The sequence below is a fragment of the Sinocyclocheilus rhinocerous genome, unplaced genomic scaffold (genome assembly GCF_001515625.1).
Source record: "Sinocyclocheilus rhinocerous isolate Xijiao unplaced genomic scaffold, SAMN03320098_v1.1 scaffold383, whole genome shotgun sequence".
Lineage (NCBI taxonomy): Eukaryota > Metazoa > Chordata > Actinopteri > Cypriniformes > Cyprinidae > Sinocyclocheilus > Sinocyclocheilus rhinocerous.
In genome coordinates, this window is record NW_015643560.1 from 638,550 (window position 1) to 656,398 (window position 17,849).

Below are 17,849 nucleotides of genomic sequence, written 5' to 3' on the forward strand. Positions count from 1 at the left end.
CAACGAAACACACAGTGTCTTCACAACATGGCGGCGGTGTTGGCAGCAACAATAAAATTACGCCTTCTTTATTTGCGTGAACATTTGGGCGGCGTTATGCAAATCTTCCCACATCGTGACGTAGACATGTGGGGACGTGTTTAAACTAGGCGTTTTAGGAGGGGGGCGTGGACCAGTCTTAACTTTTATAAAGAATATCTCTTTGGGTTTGAGACTTTGGTCTTTGCAACTTTAGGCATCTTATCTATTCATGAACAGCTTGTAACACTCCAAAGAGAAAGGAAAACTTGAAATCGCATCATATGACCCCTTTAAAAATAAAAATCTTCTGAACTGGTCTTTGTGACGAGTGGGTCGGGGCCGAGAGCCGTGGGAACGGAGCGAATGCACGACACCTGCGCCACTCACAAGTCGGGTTTGAGACTTTGGTCTTTGCAACTTTAGGCATCTTATCTATTCATGAACAGCTTGTAACACTCCAAAGAGAAAGGAAAACTTGAAATCGCATCATATGACCCCTTTAAAAATAAAAATCTTCTGAACTGGTCTTTGTGACGAGTGGGTCGGGGCCGAGAGCCGTGGGAACGGAGCGAATGCACGACACCTGCGCCACTCACAAGTCTCGAGTCCTGCACTGTCGTCACTCCTCCTTTTATCCTTCCGGAGCTCCTCCGTGGGACTCGAGACCGGTGAGTGGCGCAGGTGTCGTGCATTATCACTTACTCCACCGGCCTTGCTCCGTTCCCACGGCTCTTGGCCCCGCCCCACTCGTCACAGTCTTATTTTCTACTTTCTTCAGAAAATAGATCATTCAGTTTATTGTTTTATCTTCTAGGTTGATACCAATGTTGATTTGTAGTTATTTATCAACTTATATTTTCCTTAATGTGTGATAATTCTTTTTTTTTTTTTCTTACAGTAACTTGAGAAACAGAATTGAATTGTTTAGCTTGACAAATGAAGTCAGTCGATCTCTAGAGAAAATGGAAATATATTACAATGAACAATTGGATAATGTTTTTTTTTTTGTTGCAAATTCAGTGAGATATGATTAATTAATAAATGTTTTAAGTGTGGAAAAATAGACAATCATTTATTACAATTGGAACATTACAAATAGTTCATATTAAATCTTTCAAATAGAGGTATATAATAATGCATATAAAAATCTTTGTAAAAAAAAAAAAGTAACAACAAAGCCAGATGCACTGAGAATTCTGATCAGACATATCATAATTGGTCTTTGCCAATAGCAAAAGCAATACATGATTTACTCCAAGGTCCCCTCCTTCTAAGATGCTTGACAGTCTTATTTTGCAAAATATTTTGTACATTTAAAGTTGTACTTTACAACATTAAACTTATTAAAAGCACCCTGCTTAATTATAAAAACATATAAAGGCTACACAACTTTGGCACAGATTTTGTCACAATTTGCAGTCTGGGCGAGTAGATGCTAGTTGCTGAAAGTCAGAACCAATTTTGAGTCTGCAGATTTTGAGCAGTTGGAGTTGAAAGATTTCACAGAAAATCGCATAGTGTATGATGGACACAGATTCCAGTTTATTTTAACTTCAAACTATAATTTCATCCAGAGGATCTCAAACATATTTGATATTTTGAGATGATTTTAGAACACAGCTAGTCTCCAAATTACATGTACATTATACACTATTATAAAGCAAAATACTCTATAAAGTGTATGAATTTTATAAGGTTATTTTGTCATCCATCATTGAAGTCTGACAACCTTTCCCACTGGTAAAATCTGTTCAGATTTTAAAAGTCATGTAGTGTATTCCCGCCTTTAGTTTATACAAAATGAAAGCTGCTGAGTTTAGACCAGCTGTGTCATCCAGTGTTTTGGCAAAAGCAATACAGTCACAAAAAGACACCCATGACCTTTAGGTTCCATCTTTGATGGCATCCCAGTACTATTAGTTAACGTTTCCAAAAACTTGGTAGTCTTTCTTTGTTCATATATATGGACAGGCACTGCAGGCATGCTCTTGGGGATAGTTAACAAGTTTGACTTCAAAGTGTTTTCGCCATTGCAATACTTTTGTATTCTTCAACATTCTTGTACAATGACAGCAGGTGTTCACCCAGTTACTGAGTGCTGGAGAAATCCTTCACGTGGATGAAAGCATCTTTCAGGACAAACCTTTCATATATGTATCGTGGAGCCCCAAGAGCCACTGGCACTGATCCGAGTGTGAGGGGATTGAACAGCTTTTCTGTTATGTAGTCATAGTGAGCATCTGTGTTCTCAAATGATAGATAGAACTAACATCTATTTAATATTTCCTTGTATTGTGCATCACTTATTACTTTTCCAAAATGACGCCCAAAAGCATAAATGTTGATGTGTTTTTGAAGCTCATTATAGTATTTTACCCTTTCATGCTTCTCATTCCAGTTGCCCACAATCCAGCAAACTAACTTGTCCTTTTTGTCCAGAACTTGTGGCAATATCGTATCCTCTGTATCTTCTGTTTTAATCATAATTTGTTCACGAAGGACAATATCAGCATCCCGTCGGTAATTCAATGTCACATTAAACAGGTTCTCCAGACCGTCGAGCCGTCTCGTGTTTTATGGGGACTCAAAGTGAATCCATATGTTGCGAAGCATCAGCAGAGTCCGGATCCATTTGCAGCTTTTATTGAGTAAACAGACAAGACAGGGTCAATCACCAGTAGATACAATAGCGGAGGCTAGGCTGAGATGGTACGGGAGCCGCCTCTGTAACACCATATCCATTTCTGGAAGAAAAGCCATGGTTTTGTGGGTAAATTTGACAGGTCGCTTTTAATATCTCTGTGATTTATCAGCACTCTGTGAGCTTTGCTCTAGAGCTTTCTATCTACAGTTAAGTAACAACCGTCTATATTAAATTTGGAACTGCAGGAATTTAGGTCAAATTTTATTCCAAATGGTCATAACCATACAAGAAGGATAGTGCTGTTTGCCAGAAGCGTGTCTATGGATGGTGTAAAAGTTCTTACTGTTGGTGATTTGTTACAATGGTTGCGTAAGGATTCACATATTAAAAATATGTTCAGTCCAATGGAGAATATAAGAAGCAAATATCTGGGATGAAGTATTGTTTTTTTTATGACCTGTGGAGAAAAAAATAAATACTCTTAAAAGATTAGCTATAGCAATGGACACAATTCAAAGTATTGAGTATTACATTGATCATGCACTATTTAAAACTGAACATTTACTCAAAGTTAGTCATAAAAACAGAACAGAAGTTTGGGTTGTGTTGTCGTTGCATTTACGTTGTTTAGACCAGCAGATGTCGCCAGCGTGGTTTTGAAGGTTGAATCATTTAGTAAAGCATTGGTTCAAGTAGGAGATTCGAAAAGCTCTGATTCTCTCATCAGGTGTGTTTTTAGCCTTTCGTCAGAAATTGGTGACATGCCCCATCAAAAAAAGTGTGCTCATATATTTTGATACTCTTTTTAAACACTTGGATATCAATTTATATAAATCGTCTTTATCGGCAGTCGTTTACAAGATACATGTGCAGTAGGGTTGCCACATAGACTGTGAGAAAGATATTTTGGAAGCATCAGTGAGAATGGAAAGTAAACCACACTATGCTGTTGTTTTCCAAAAGACATGTTCATGATATTATAAGCTGTCATGTAGTTACTCAATAGCTAGATAATTTCTAAGTATTATTGCTAAAAAACTAATAAATGATCTATCTGGTTCTGCTGGATCTGCTCTAATTTAGGTGAATAGAATAATGTTGATGATTGTGCTTAATTCTCAAAGTAAAAGCATTTCAACAATTTATGCATAATAAAGTAAAAACAACATGAAAACATACTTGACATGGTTCTGTTGGGGAACACAGCTTGACCCTGCAGAGACTAATATGCACAGTGAAGACCAGTGGTTTCCATTAGCAGTGAGCAAGATTGACAAGGTTCTCACATTTTAAAAAGAAGGGAGCAAGACAGCAGTGACTTTAAGTATCCACCATTGTTTTGTTATAACAATAGTACTTAGAGTGTATGCACAATCAATGTATTTTTTCATCCTTATCATTACAGGCTCAGATCATTTGTTTCAAACCAGTAGTTCAGTGAATGCAGCATGGAAGTAAATGCAGTTCTTTAGAGACAATGATGAGACAATGTTTTTTATTTATAAAGTCACAGGTAAGTCATAAATCCCAGTGGACACTACCTTAAAACTACTTATCTGGGTATATTTTCAATGCAGAAGTAAGCTATTTCCGGTGAATGTGCCAGACTTCCAAACTATTAAGACAAAAATGGTAGAACAGGATGTTTTGTACAGATAAAACGATAATCGGCAGCAAATGACACCAGACTTGAACATTCAGATCACCAAAACTACTGCTCTTACCTTATAAACAAACAAGGTGGATATCAAACAGGCGATATCTTTAAAGAGCAAAACTTAAAACTCTTTCTACTAATGTAACTCTTGATTAATTTGATCAGATGATGAATAATAAATTATAAATTTCCATTTAAAAGCAAGTCAATTTTTATTCTGTAGGGTCAGGCCCTCAGTCACCTCTCAGATGCCACATAAAAACATAACCTGTAACATTATAATGACTAAATGATTGTATAACCTTAATAGATGTACTGGATTAAAAAGGCAGGGAGTATCCACTGCTTAGATAAGAGAAGGGTTTTGTAAATCTAACCTTTCAGTATGATGCAGGTGTGTTGTTCTCAGGCAGAGGTTATTTGTCCAGTGAACAGTTGTGCCACTTCACCAGTCTAAGCAGTCTAACCAGTTGGGCGGTTAGACATTTTTTTGCTGCATAATGAGCAGTTGCTTAATCCAGTAGCCACGGAAATGACTTATGAGGTGAAAAATTAATTTGCACTCATTGAGTAGGTGGGCCTTCAGTTTTTATCTTGCTTTACTTGCTGTTGCCTGATGGGGCACTGTTTGACCCTAGACATTTGTGTATGCACTACACATCCTTTAAACTTTCAATGACCAACAATTAGTTCACATCATTAATCTCATAGTGTATTGTTATTTCCTTTCACAGATATGAATAAGGGTATGAAAATATGTTTTTGATGGTTAGCTTCAGCCCCTGTTTATCAGCATTGTCAGGATCTTATTTTCCAGAGTGATCAGTCACTTGAATAAAGCTATAGAGTTATAGATTGAATAGATGTCAGCATCCAAGTTTTGAGATGAATGGGTATGCGAATGGTTATCTTTCTCAAGATACATCATGTTATGTTCCAGAAAATTTGGAACTTGGAATTCTCCCACCTCCTAATTGAAAATAACTACTGGAACATTGCTCAGTGTCGGACATATTGCTTGTAAAGTCGGTGTAGTTCGATCGTCCCCAACTTTCAATATAAGAATCATTTGATCTTATTTCCGTTAAGGTGGTGACTAACATGACCTTCCAGTAGTTTTTCATTCAAGGGAGAATTCAGAGTTCCAGAACCCAGCCTGACTGGAACTTTTTGAAGTCGGAAGTGGATTTTTTTTACTTAGACATCAGACATTGTCTGGAACACAGCTGTGACCCCCCAAACCTGGAACTGTGTAGTCTCCATCCCTTCAGTCCATACGACACACTCTGCTTCAACTGTTTGATACCCTAACGAGAGGTGACCAAATTTCACCCAACCATCTGATTGCCGGTTAGGAGAGGTTAATCGCCTCTCGTTACTCCCCTTTACACTGCACAACAAATGATGCATGACAAAGCTGAAATTCGTCCGAAAGACTCAGAAATCAGCTCAAAATCGAATGAAAAGCACAGTGTTTGCCCAGCTTAACTCGGCACTGAACAAAACTCCGGCGTTTTGAGCGATGAGTGGATTCTGACTAACACCTTGGATTGGCCATTTTGTTCAAGAAATCTGTAACAAAAGTGCTTGTGAAGGCAGGGTCGGATCCAAATGCAGGCTTTATTGAGAGTAGTGAGGTCAGACAGGCAAGGGTTGATCACCAGCAAACATTAGCATCGAGGGCAAGACAAAAGAGTAATCCACAAGCAGGCAAAAGGTCAAGGGCAGCAAAACGATCCAAAAACCAGATAAACAGTCCAAAGTTCAAAACCCACAGCAGGCAAGGCAAGAACACAGGTAACAAGGAAAACGTAAAGACTAGAATGCTACAGCTTAGGCAATACTTCTTAGTGTGGGTGCGGTTGTGTGTGACCTTAATAGTCCATTTGATAGGTTACAGCTGTGTCTGCAATCAGTGAAATTGGATTATGGGAGATGTAGTTTGGAGTGAAATGTGCAGTGAAACAGTCATTGTGGTCCTGACAACTTCTGGTGGTGAGCAGGAAGAGTAACAGAGACTGGACTCATGACAAAATCAACAGATATGTCCCTGATTGGCTACATTGCTCTAGTACACTGAAAAAAACACACACGTTGTAAACAGAAACCTTTGAATCTCTCATGAGCATAAACACAAATTTGTTTGATAAATCTGTTTCGCCAAGGATTTTGTTTGCAAAAATTACGAGGAAGTAGTACATCCTCAAAAATATTTCTTGATGTTTTGCTGATCTCCCAGACTGATATGTTGCTGGTTTTAAATGGATTTCGGGCACTTTCTGTTGGTCAGGCTGGGAGACCATCTTAAAGCAGCATAACCAGTTTAAGATGGTTCAAGCAGTTATTTTCAACAGGGAAGACCTATATTGTAGTGCAGGCATTCCGTCAGACAAGCAAGAGTCTTTACTTCCGACAGCTCAGATTTTGAGCACCGAGCGTTTTTTTCCCTCGACCAAACCCGTCACAGTGCTGCTGTGTGACGCTCTCTCTTGTCGGTCACTGCCGCTGCAGTATTAATAATCCTCCTCTACACACTCCAGCATACACGCCGAAATAAACTGCCCGGAGCTCTCTGTATATATCAAACACTGCGTGTCCGAAGGGCACAGCTGCAGGCAGAGCAAAACATTTGCAGGAATGGTACTGGATAACTGCCAGACACCGAAATCTTGGTGAATAGCCTGCACATGGAAAAAAAGCGACGCTGATAGGTGGTCTACCCCGAGGAGCCTTCAGTAAACAGCCTGATGGACGAGGAGACACCGCGCTGTTTACATTGAAACGCGCTAAACGCAGAACAGAGCCGAGCGGAAATGTTTCCCAGCATCTGTTTCATAACCCGACGCATCTGAAGTGAGGCAGACATGACGCGGCGCGCGCGCTCTGTTTCATGATGCATCAGAGCACCCTCATGCCTAATTTTCTTCTATGAAGCGATTTTTTTTTCTTTATTTAATGTACAATCACGGTGTCCTGCAGTAAATCTGAAGCCTTATGAGGAGGATGAAAGCGTCGGTATTTGTCGCGGTCATGTCCTCGGTTTTATTTAATCCCAGTTTTGCCTTCAACTCGCATTTCGACCCAGGTGAGTAAAAACATGACATATTCTGAACCGCAACCTTTTATTATTCATTAAATATGCACTGATGTAGATGCTACCAATGAGATGAAACAATTTAGACTTTTTATTTGTCATGTTTAAACAGCCACATACATGTTTTGCATAAAACATTTTTAAAATAAGTAATAAATAAATGCAAACATGTATTTATTCATTTAATTATTATTAATAGTGTGTTTAAATTAAGTTGCTACATATTTTTGTATGGCTTTAATCAGTATTTTTTTCAAGCTATTTTTAAACATAAATAGCCTACATTTAAACATTTTGATGCAAATAAATGCATAAATATATTCTAAAATATTTATTTACTTTTGAATAATGCATTTATCAAAAGACATCCTACATGTGTGTGCTCTTGCACATGCATGCATTATGCACTACAGAGCGAGAGTGTGTTTTGCACATTTGCAGTCAAACAGAGCTGACTTGGCATTAGTCAGACAGAACTGTTGTGTTCCTCTTCTTGTGTGTCCTGTGTTCTCAAGGCAGTTCCGTTGCATAATGTCTGTGACATATCTGTGCACTGCTGTTTACTTCCTCGAGAAGTCAGCAGCCTGTGGTGTCTCATTCAGTGACCGTGAGGATGAGTTGGAGGCCGACCTTTGACACTGAGATTCACGTGCACACCCTCTCTTGTGGCATCAAGCTCACTCTTCATGCATGCCCTGCAGCCCGGTGAGAGAGGATGCATGTCTGCAGGCGGCTCACGCTGTTCATTAAGAGCAACGTATACGGCATGCGATGCACCTGCGGGTGTGCTGAGACCTTAGAAAGCTGAGCGGCATGAATTAGGGTGACATAGGTGAAGAAAGAAATAGCTAGTGCTGTAAACAGAGCCAAAAGCATCCCTGGCCGAGGTGACGTGCAGCATAATAATGAATCAGCTACTGTTCAACTGCTTCTGAATCTGGGGTGCGGAGGGGGTCAGCTTCCTTCTCGATCGCTCTTGGTTTTCACTGTCTGTGTTTTTACCAGGCACTCTAGATATGCCCTTCGCATGCAGATCAGCGTTTGAATGGCTCACTGATTAGGAAGCCGTAACAAACTATTATGTAACGCCCACTGCTGTAATTAGATTGAGCAATATGAGGGCCACGGACACTCCCAATCATGACCAAGGAATTATGGCTGAAAAGATGCCTTGACCGGTGCACGGTCATGTGCTTGATTCAATTGCACTCTTGCATTCCTTGCTTTCCAAGGGAACTTCTGCTAATCATAACTTCCCTCGTCTCTCTAGTGTGTCGATTGACAGTAAATCAGATCCAGCTCAGTACTCTTAAAATAAAGGCTCCAAAAGAGGTTTTTCGCTTTGAAGAAGCATTTTTGGTTCCCAAAGAACCTTTCAGTGGACAGTTCTTAAAAGAACCATTTTTTGTTAGTGCACTGTGAAGAACATTTTAATGATCTAAAGAACCTTTTCCCACTATAAAGTACCTTTTGTGCAGTGTTAAAGGTTCTTCATGGAACTAATGATGCCAATAAAGAACCTCTATTTTTTTAAGAATAAAAATGAAGTGAGGATACTGTACGAGTTTCCATATTTGATTCACAACAGTCAACCCTGGTTTGAGATGTTAGTAGTGCAGGAAGGGCATTGGCTAAAGCTGTAAAGATTCCCTCACACTTAATGAGGACATATTTAGGGTGACTGTAGGCTGCCTGGGTGATATACACGCCCCTAACAGGCTGGAGTCAGCAGCAATCTGTTACTCTGACTGGCCAAGTAATGGGATTGAGAATCAATGTTTCAGTGGCAATGGATGGTGTGGCGTGTGACGAGACTAATCAGACTCCCACCCTCAGTATCTTGGCCATACACAAAGACGTGGCAAAGTCATGTGGATTATAAAGGCACAGGGCAGTTTTGCTTCATCACATTACAGCAGTTTGAATGTCAAGTGCTGGTTTAATGTATTAGAGTAATGTATGGTGTTGAGAATTGGATAAGAACTGGTTCCATCTTTTAAAAAATTAACAGAACACAGTGAAAAATGAAAATCATTGTCTTCTGGAGTTTCTTTAAAAGATGGAACAGGCACTTATCTGATTCATTTGCAAATTTCAAATGCAAATGATTTCTGAAGGATCATGAAGACTGGAGTAATGATGCTAAAAATTCAGATTTGAGACCGCAGGAATAAATTACATTTAAAAAAATTATTAAATTGAATAAAAAAATATGTATTTTAAATTGTAATAAAATTTCACAATGTTGTTGTTTTACTATTTATATCATTTTTTTCTTCAAATAAATGCAGCCTTGGTGAGCATAAGATACTACTTCTGAATGGTAGTATAGAATCAGTCCAATTACATATGACAATTAGTTTGTTGTAGTAAATTGTGTTTATTTAAAAAAAAAAAGTATCACAGAACCGTAATTGTTATGTTGAATCAAAATCAGAACCAGGGCCTATACTTTCCTTACTATACCCATCCCTGTGTTTAGGGTTGTTTATGGATGACTATATATGAAGGAACCATATCAAAGCATTCAAAAGTGGTCTGTTAGGTCAAGACTTCTTGCTTTTGTCAGAATTTCTAGTCATGCTGCATTCTGATGGTTATTTACCAAGCTGAGCTCTCAAGGCCAGGCTCTATTCATGAGTCCTATAAAGCCACATGCATCACGGATGTGGTTGGCCTGGAACTGTCTGTGAATTGGGCTTTACTGCTCCCTGGTCACAACAACACAATCCTCAGACACTGTTAGAGGATGATTGCACAATACTTCAAGGCCTGCCTGTGGTTGTGACTGTGTAGTGTGTACTACAGTTTTCTGTAAGTTTATGAGGATTTTCTCAGATTCCAATTCATTTTGAAGTTTTTTTTTTTAGATGGTTGACAAATGAAGATCCTTCTCACGCCTGAATGGTTATAAGCGGTTGTGTAGGAAAAACTGCACTTATGTGAAGTGCCTGACGATCGTTTCAAAGGAATAATACAGCCAAAAGTGAGATTTGCTGAAAAATTACTCACCCTCAGGCCATTCAAGATGTAGATGAATTTGTTTCCTCATCACAACAGATCTGGAGAAATTTAGCATTACATCACTTGCTCACCAATGGATCCTCTGCCGTGAATGGGTGCCGTCAGAATGAGAGTCCAAACAGCTGATAAAAACATCACAATAATCCATAAGTAATCCGCATGACCCCAATCCATCTGTTAATGTCTTATGAAGTGAAAAATGCGTGTTTGTAGAGAAACATTACAGCATTTTAACTTTAGACCATCACTTCTGGTGAGTTCATAATCCATAATAATGCTTCCTCCAGTGAAATAGTCCATCTGCTGTTGTCCTCTCACATCAAAATCTCCACCCACATATTGGTTTAGAACTTTTTGGATTGTTTTCGCTTGTATTTGGTGCATATTTCTCTCCTGATTCAGACAAGATTACTTTTTTACTGGAGAAAACAATATTTTGGATAGAGGACTCGCATTTTAGCAGGAAGCAACAGTTTGAAGTTAAAAATGTCTTAATGATAGATTTGTTTATTGGAAACACACAGCTTTTTGCTTCATAAGACGTTATTTGATGGAGTGGAGTCGTGTAGATTACTTGTGAATTATTGTGATGTTTTTATCAGAGTTTGGACTCTCATTCTGACGGCACCCATTCACTGCAGAGGATCCATTGGTGAGCAAGTGATGTAATGCTAAATTTATCCAAATCTGTTCTGATGAAGAAACAAACTCATCTACATCTTGGATGGCCTGAGAGTGAGTAAATTTTCAGCAAGCCTATGAAGACAGACAGTTTGCAATTATCACAGGCAATATGACACCAATGTTCAATAAATATTTAAATTATTATTTGTAATAATAAAAATCATGGATTCTGGTATGTAATGCAGTTCATTAGTTTAACTGTAGACTGTTTGTGGTTGCAAAGCGACTTACATACGCAAGTGCGTTAATATTGAATGTGTAGTCGAAGCGGTCAATCATAATTATTATTTTTAAGATGGATACTGTTTGGAAATGAATGCTGTGGATTTCTTCTGTATATTTTGTTCTCTTTTGTCTGATGATATTTAGGTTTGAGTGTTCTCTGTTACGAACATGCTGCTTTTGTCTAAAGATCAATACTGAGTTGATAGAGCTATTAGTCGTGCTCATCAGGAAGCTGTTTGCTTTCTGTTGCTTTGTTTTGAAATACCTATGCAGGACTTCAGTAACATGGTGACTGAACTGAAGGTGACTGGCTTTTGTACCTGTGCATAGAATCAGCACCATGGACAGGGTCATGTCTGAATTCAAGATTTTATTGAAAATCATGGTGAATTGCTGAAGTTCAGAAAAAGTCAACAGAATGCAATTCAACAGCCCAAAGCTGTATTTCAAGCCTCTTCAGAACCATAACATCACAAGATTTACAACCAGTGCCTGAAGTATGAGCTATTTCTTTCCACACTTTTAAAAATAAAGGTTTGTCACTAAAAATCAAAATGGACCATTCTTATTTTTTATAGAATATTGCAGTATTCATTATAAATGATTTATCTGTGCACATGATTGTTTAAATTCATGTGCCCTTGTAATATTTAATTAAAATAATTCCCCTCCCTCTTGCAACGTCATCTTTTCTCTGATGACGTGTTGATTGGCTTGAGGCGGGACAACCTGTCACTCACATAAGATTGCAGCAATAGCAAACAACAACAATCAAACAATCCAATCAATTTCTGATGGTCAAAATCGAGTCCCACACATTTTTTGTGTTCTAGAAGCCATTTTACTCAGACATACTGTATGTCACAATAAGGAAAAAAGGTCTACAGAAACTTCCGTTTCATGCCGACTTCAAAGAGTTAGTTTACCAGTTCACCCAGAAATGAAAATTCTGTCATCATTTACTCTCCCTCATGTTTTTCTAAACCTGTATGTCTTTTGTTCATCTTCTGAACAAGTTCTATTAATGTTCTCTCATCACTTTTGTCCATTCAAGGAATCAACATTTTCAAGCTTTAACATTTCATAAACTTATCGTAAAAGTAATCCATATGAATTGAGAGGGTTAATCCAAGTGTTCTGAAGAAACATGACCATTTATATGATTGACAGTTTTATTTACAGTCAAAAAAAATTTTTTCTTCTGTTAATAAGCTTGATGTTACAGTTTTTATTTTTTCTTCTAGGGATGTATGAAATGTTGGTGTCAGTATCATTTATCATCTGCCTTTCAAAATGATCAGTATCAGTTTATATTGAATGTTTAATTGTGCATGCACACATTTCCCTTTCCTTATCACTTAGAATAAATATTTTAAAACACTAATAATTTAATAACACTTTTAAATGTAATATTTAGCAAATTTAGAACATTTCATACTGTACATTATAATGGTGTGGTGCCTAAATTCAACAGAAGCAATTATAATGGTTGATTTTAGTTTTAATCTACTGTAGTTTAGAATTTTTATATCAGACATTTATTAGTTATCACATGAAAATAATGCTCATCTTATCGGTATCAGCCTATTAATATCAGTGCATCTGTAGTTTCTTGGGACTAGAGATCTACTAGCGTTTTTTTTGAAGCACCGGCACATAGATGAATATCTACAGAAACATAGAACTTAAAAAGATTCTTCAACAGCATCTTTTGAAGATCTTCTATGATATCAGGTCATAAATCTGTTTTTTGAACCTTTATGGAGTTCATGTGCAGTAGAAATGTGAGATTATCTGGAGAAAAACATAGATAGCACTCTTAAGCAGTGGTTCAGGAAGAAACTATGCTGCCTTTGCTGTCCTTCTGGCTTATGCAGATATTGTTTCCTGACAGTGCTGAACAGATTTCATAAATCAAACTTTAAGCCAAGTAACACAAGCCTCTGAGTCACTAGTCAAACAACAACACTTGGAGCGGAGCGTCAGGGGCACCACAATACTTTAATCTGGCCCAGACACCATTCTCAGATTTCATTTCTGTGAAGATTTGTCTGATTACACTAAGTAATTTCCATTATAAAACAAGAGAGCAATATTTCCAGTGCATTGCATTTGGATATACTTTTTAACCTTGTCTGTAGGATAAATAAGAAGATGGGATTTTGTACATACTGCTGTCTCTCCCTTCCCAAACACACACTTATAGTCGAATTCACTCGACTGCCTCTTACTGACTGGAGAGTTCATGCAGTATTTATTGCACCACCTCATCCTGACCTCACCTGGATGAATGCCGCGAATGCTGCATGCCATGTGATGTGGCCTGGAAGAAGACTGCAGTGTGTTGATGTCTTTGAGAGAATGTGGGGAGATTTATGAAGAGCATTCAGAACAAGAACAAATCAAACACCTACTGTATGATCAGGTACAGTGTAGGTGTAAAATTTAATAACAGCTGAGTCGAGGTTAGTTAAGGTAAATGTGTTCAAGTACTTTGAAAGAAACAGAATATGCCTTTCAGTCAATTCAAGCTTTAGTCTTGTAGTGTCTGCTGAGCATATGTGCATGTTGTGCATGAGAGAAGAACTGTCATTAGTCAAAATAAGGAACTACACAGGAAAGCATGTAAACTATGCAGGAAAGCGTGTCTCTCTCTTGATGAGAGAGATCTTGAGGCTGAGAGGAAGAGGCATTATGTTCTTATTTAATGCTAGATAGTCATATCTGTGGTGAGGGATTCCTTGTATGATGTTCATATGATCTTTGGGCTTTTAGAAGAAAATTATGTGTGTAATTCATCATTTGTGATGGCATAGCTTAAGTATATTTATTGGCATTGAAAGTTGCTTGTAATTATGTGTGTGTGTTTTGTCTTTGGATGTTGTTCTCTTATCTGTGTCACACATGGTGTTCCTGAGAGGGAATGGTTACAAAAAAACACATTGCCTGCCTCCTTCCTGAATGCGTCTCGACACACACACACACACACACACACTTACTTTAGTGAAACAAATTAGTGTTCTCATAAGTGTTTCTGTGGGGGCATGAAACGAACAGCAATGCAAAGATACCCTGCACTAAAAATAAATGACTTTGAGTAATTAATTATGAATTATCTAGGGATGAAGCCAACCCAACAAAGCTGGGGCTCTGGTCAAAAGATATATTCCAAAACCTAGTGAGCTGGAATATAAACAGCATTTTAAGGCATCATAGATTCCCGACAACAAAGTCAGTTTCAAACGATAAGCAAAATAATTAATTTTCCTTTCAAGATACCTTTTACCAAATTGTAAGGCAGCATGACATGTATCATTCGTGCAGAAGATAATGCAATTCAGTGAACTCAGTGAAGGAAATTCATCCAAAAAGAGAAACATTTATTATTTTGATATATTTACAATTAATTCAATACCAAAAATTATTGATAAAAATATTAAATCTAATTAATTTAAAATATTATATTTTATCCTGTATTTGTTTTCTATATTTACTTTATGCTCAGTATCACTAGGGCTGTATATATACCAAAACAGTTAATTCAAATGAATTTGAATAGAAGAAAGTGCAATGTGCAATATACTGTAATAAGTCCCGCCTTCTAAACAAAAAAGCCAACTGGATTTTACCAATTGGTAAAGTCATGCTTTTTGAATGCCGTTTTAGCTTAAGAAACAACATTTATGAGATCAAATTTAAAATATGTTATTTAAATGTGAGTTTGGCAAGCAGTTTTTAAGTTTTAGTATTTCCCCAATCAAGTAGAAAGGAGCTGGTCTTGCATGTCTGAAATAGCTGCCCCGGAGGCGTTGCAAATATGGCTGCTGAGTGAACTGATTTTCCTTGAAAGGGACTTTTGTATTGTGCTGTTAGCTTAACTTAGCATCATGGTAATGCCAAATTCTATTGAAATCAATCGAGTTGAGTTTCTTTCTTCTGCTGAGTGCAAAAGAAGATATTTTGAAGAATGTTGGTAACCAAAGAGTTGATGGTAGCCATTCCATAGTACTCATTATATCCTTTCAATGACTGTTTGCCTTGTTTACAATAATTCATTCATAACCAGTAGATGTAAACAGCTCCAGAAGTAAAGCTTCTGAGATGGGGCATTTCAGATAGCTTGCTCCCCATCCCCCGTCAAGCCCAGTTGATTACTGTGGTTACGAGAACTATGGGTTGCCATCTGTGCTGAACTAGTGGTTCGATGCTTTACATGCAATGAAAAGAGCCACTTGCTGTTTACCCTCCACCCTCATTCAACCTTCACCAAGAAACATTCCTTCTTCAATTCACCATGTGGTTCAATGTCTTCATTCTCTCAGGCGCTTCAACACCCAATAGCAATTTGGCAATATATTGCTCTCTCCCTCTCTCTGTGGGTTTTGTCGTTTCAGTCACTCAGTGGTTGACAGAAGGCAGCTGTCAGCATCAATTCTTCTCTAGGGCAGTGAACAGACCACAGCACTTTTCCAATGAATCAACATTGACTGTTTAATGAAAATAATGTTTTTCTTTTTTTTTTGTTTACTCGTGTGTGTTATTGTATTTCTGCATCGGCCATGATAAGGCTTTCCTGAAATCTGTACACTTTTTCATAGGTTCTGCAATGATTGTGGCGAGAAATCTGTGCAAATATGATAAAATGTGTTAAATGGAGCTACTTTATTGACACAGATTCCTGAATCTGCTTCTGAATCTGAAATTGTTTCCACTAGAGCTTGCAATTAGCATGTTGCAAAGCTAACTACATAAAAAATATATGAACGTACAGCACATATAAAAGTGTATTAAAATTAAGTCAATTTTCACTAATATTAAAATTCTGACTGTTTCCAAGTATCAGATTGATTATTTTCATGTTAAACGGGCTGTATGTAGAATTCAGAAACCCTTGTTATTAGTGACACCGGTGGCTGTTAAGTGAACTGCAGCCAACAACGTATTTGCATATGCTTATACATAATGAACAAATGTCTAAACGGGATTCAGTGCCCCCATATACTCATAGCAAAGTTCTTTTTCATTCTTTGCTTAGAATTTAAAAAAAGTTTTTTTTAAGTTGGAACTACTCTTGCAGCAATACACTGTTATTGAACATCCAGATGCCATCCACACTGCTGAGAGCGATGTTTAGATGAATATCTAAATATGTGCTTTGCGCTTTGCTCTCAAAATAAACACACAACAAAAATGACAGTGGTGAGAAAGCAGCAGTTATGAAAGTATCTGATCATAGCGATGTGGATATCTTTGCACCAGCTCTGCAGTTCACCGGCATCATGTTGACTGATGAGGTAATTAAAATTACACTGTCATGATAATTTGATTGTACAGTGCATTTGAGACTATAGACTATATAGATCTGGCTATGTGAGACAATAGTTTGAATTAATCTTTTATTGCATGACACATTGACATTACAGCACAGAATAGTACTTTTGGCATTAACCTAAACATAAGCATTCCTGTGTCAAAGAACAGAAAAGAAGCTCTTGGGAATATATATAGAATGAAAAATTCATTAATTTTGAGATCTGCTAAAGATTACATTTACCAATGTTATTAAATTATCAGTGTATTAGTGTTTTTAAAGATTAACTTTAAATGAGAAACAGGAGCGTTTTTTTCAATGTATGTTTTTCCATGCCATGATGCCTACGTACACTACAATTTCAAAATAAATTTTAACATTTTATATTAAAATGTAATATTTAATATGAATTTTTTGTAATTATTGTGAAATTTCTATGTGAAAATTGTTCAAAAGCCATTATTTTTGGTGTAGGCAGTTCACTATGTTTTCAAGATTCAAGATTCATGATTCAAGATTTTTATTTGTCACATACATGGTTATATAGAGAATATATGACCAGCAGTGAAATGTAAGTCAGGTCCGCTCCATGGACAGTGCAATTATTAAAGAATACAAACACAAGAAAATTATATATAAATATAGGTATGGAAAAAAAATAAAAAAATAAGAATAAAATAAAATGCACAGGACAGTGTACTGTAGACTTAATAGATATTAAGATAAGCAGGAATGTACAAGAGAAGAATGTGCAAACAGGTTGTACAGGGTAGTTACATAGCAGCAATAGAGGTAAAAAAGTAAATAAATAAAATATTACAGAAATTGCTGTGTGCAAGTGGCAATGTCAGTATATTAAGTGTCTTACTGATAATTAAGTGAAGTCATGTTGGTGTTAAGAGACTGAGTTTGAGTTTAGGAGCTGTGTCAAAGAACAGAAAAGAAGCTCTTGGGAGTGTGCGTAAACGTCACAGCCTTTTGACTTTCCCAGCCAAATAAAAAACAGTCTATACAGGCATTCACAGACAACCTAGGACAGGGGTGTCCAAACTCGGTCCTGGAGGGCCGGTGTACTGCAGAATTTAGCTCCAACTTGCCTCAACACACCTGCCTGGAAGTTTCTAGTATCACTAGTAAGACCTTAATTAGCTGGTTCAGGTGTGTTTAATTAGGATTGGAGCTAAACTCT

At 37.4% G+C, this 17,849-nt stretch overlaps 1 protein-coding gene and 1 pseudogene across 1 annotated transcript in view; one reads left to right on the top strand and one right to left on the bottom strand.

The window, feature by feature from the left end:
* Window positions 1-2,109: 2,109 nt before the first annotated feature.
* On the bottom strand, window positions 2,110-7,235 carry LOC107757346 (alpha-(1,3)-fucosyltransferase 9-like; annotated as a pseudogene).
* LOC107757347 (serine/threonine-protein kinase LMTK1-like) overlaps window positions 6,828-17,849 on the top strand; it is a 50,114-nt gene continuing 39,092 nt past the window's right edge. The window contains exon 1 of the mRNA XM_016574787.1: window positions 6,828-7,407. Coding sequence (XP_016430273.1) covers window positions 7,317-7,407 — 91 coding nt within the window. The 5' untranslated portion in view covers window positions 6,828-7,316. The remainder of the gene's footprint in view (window positions 7,408-17,849) is intronic.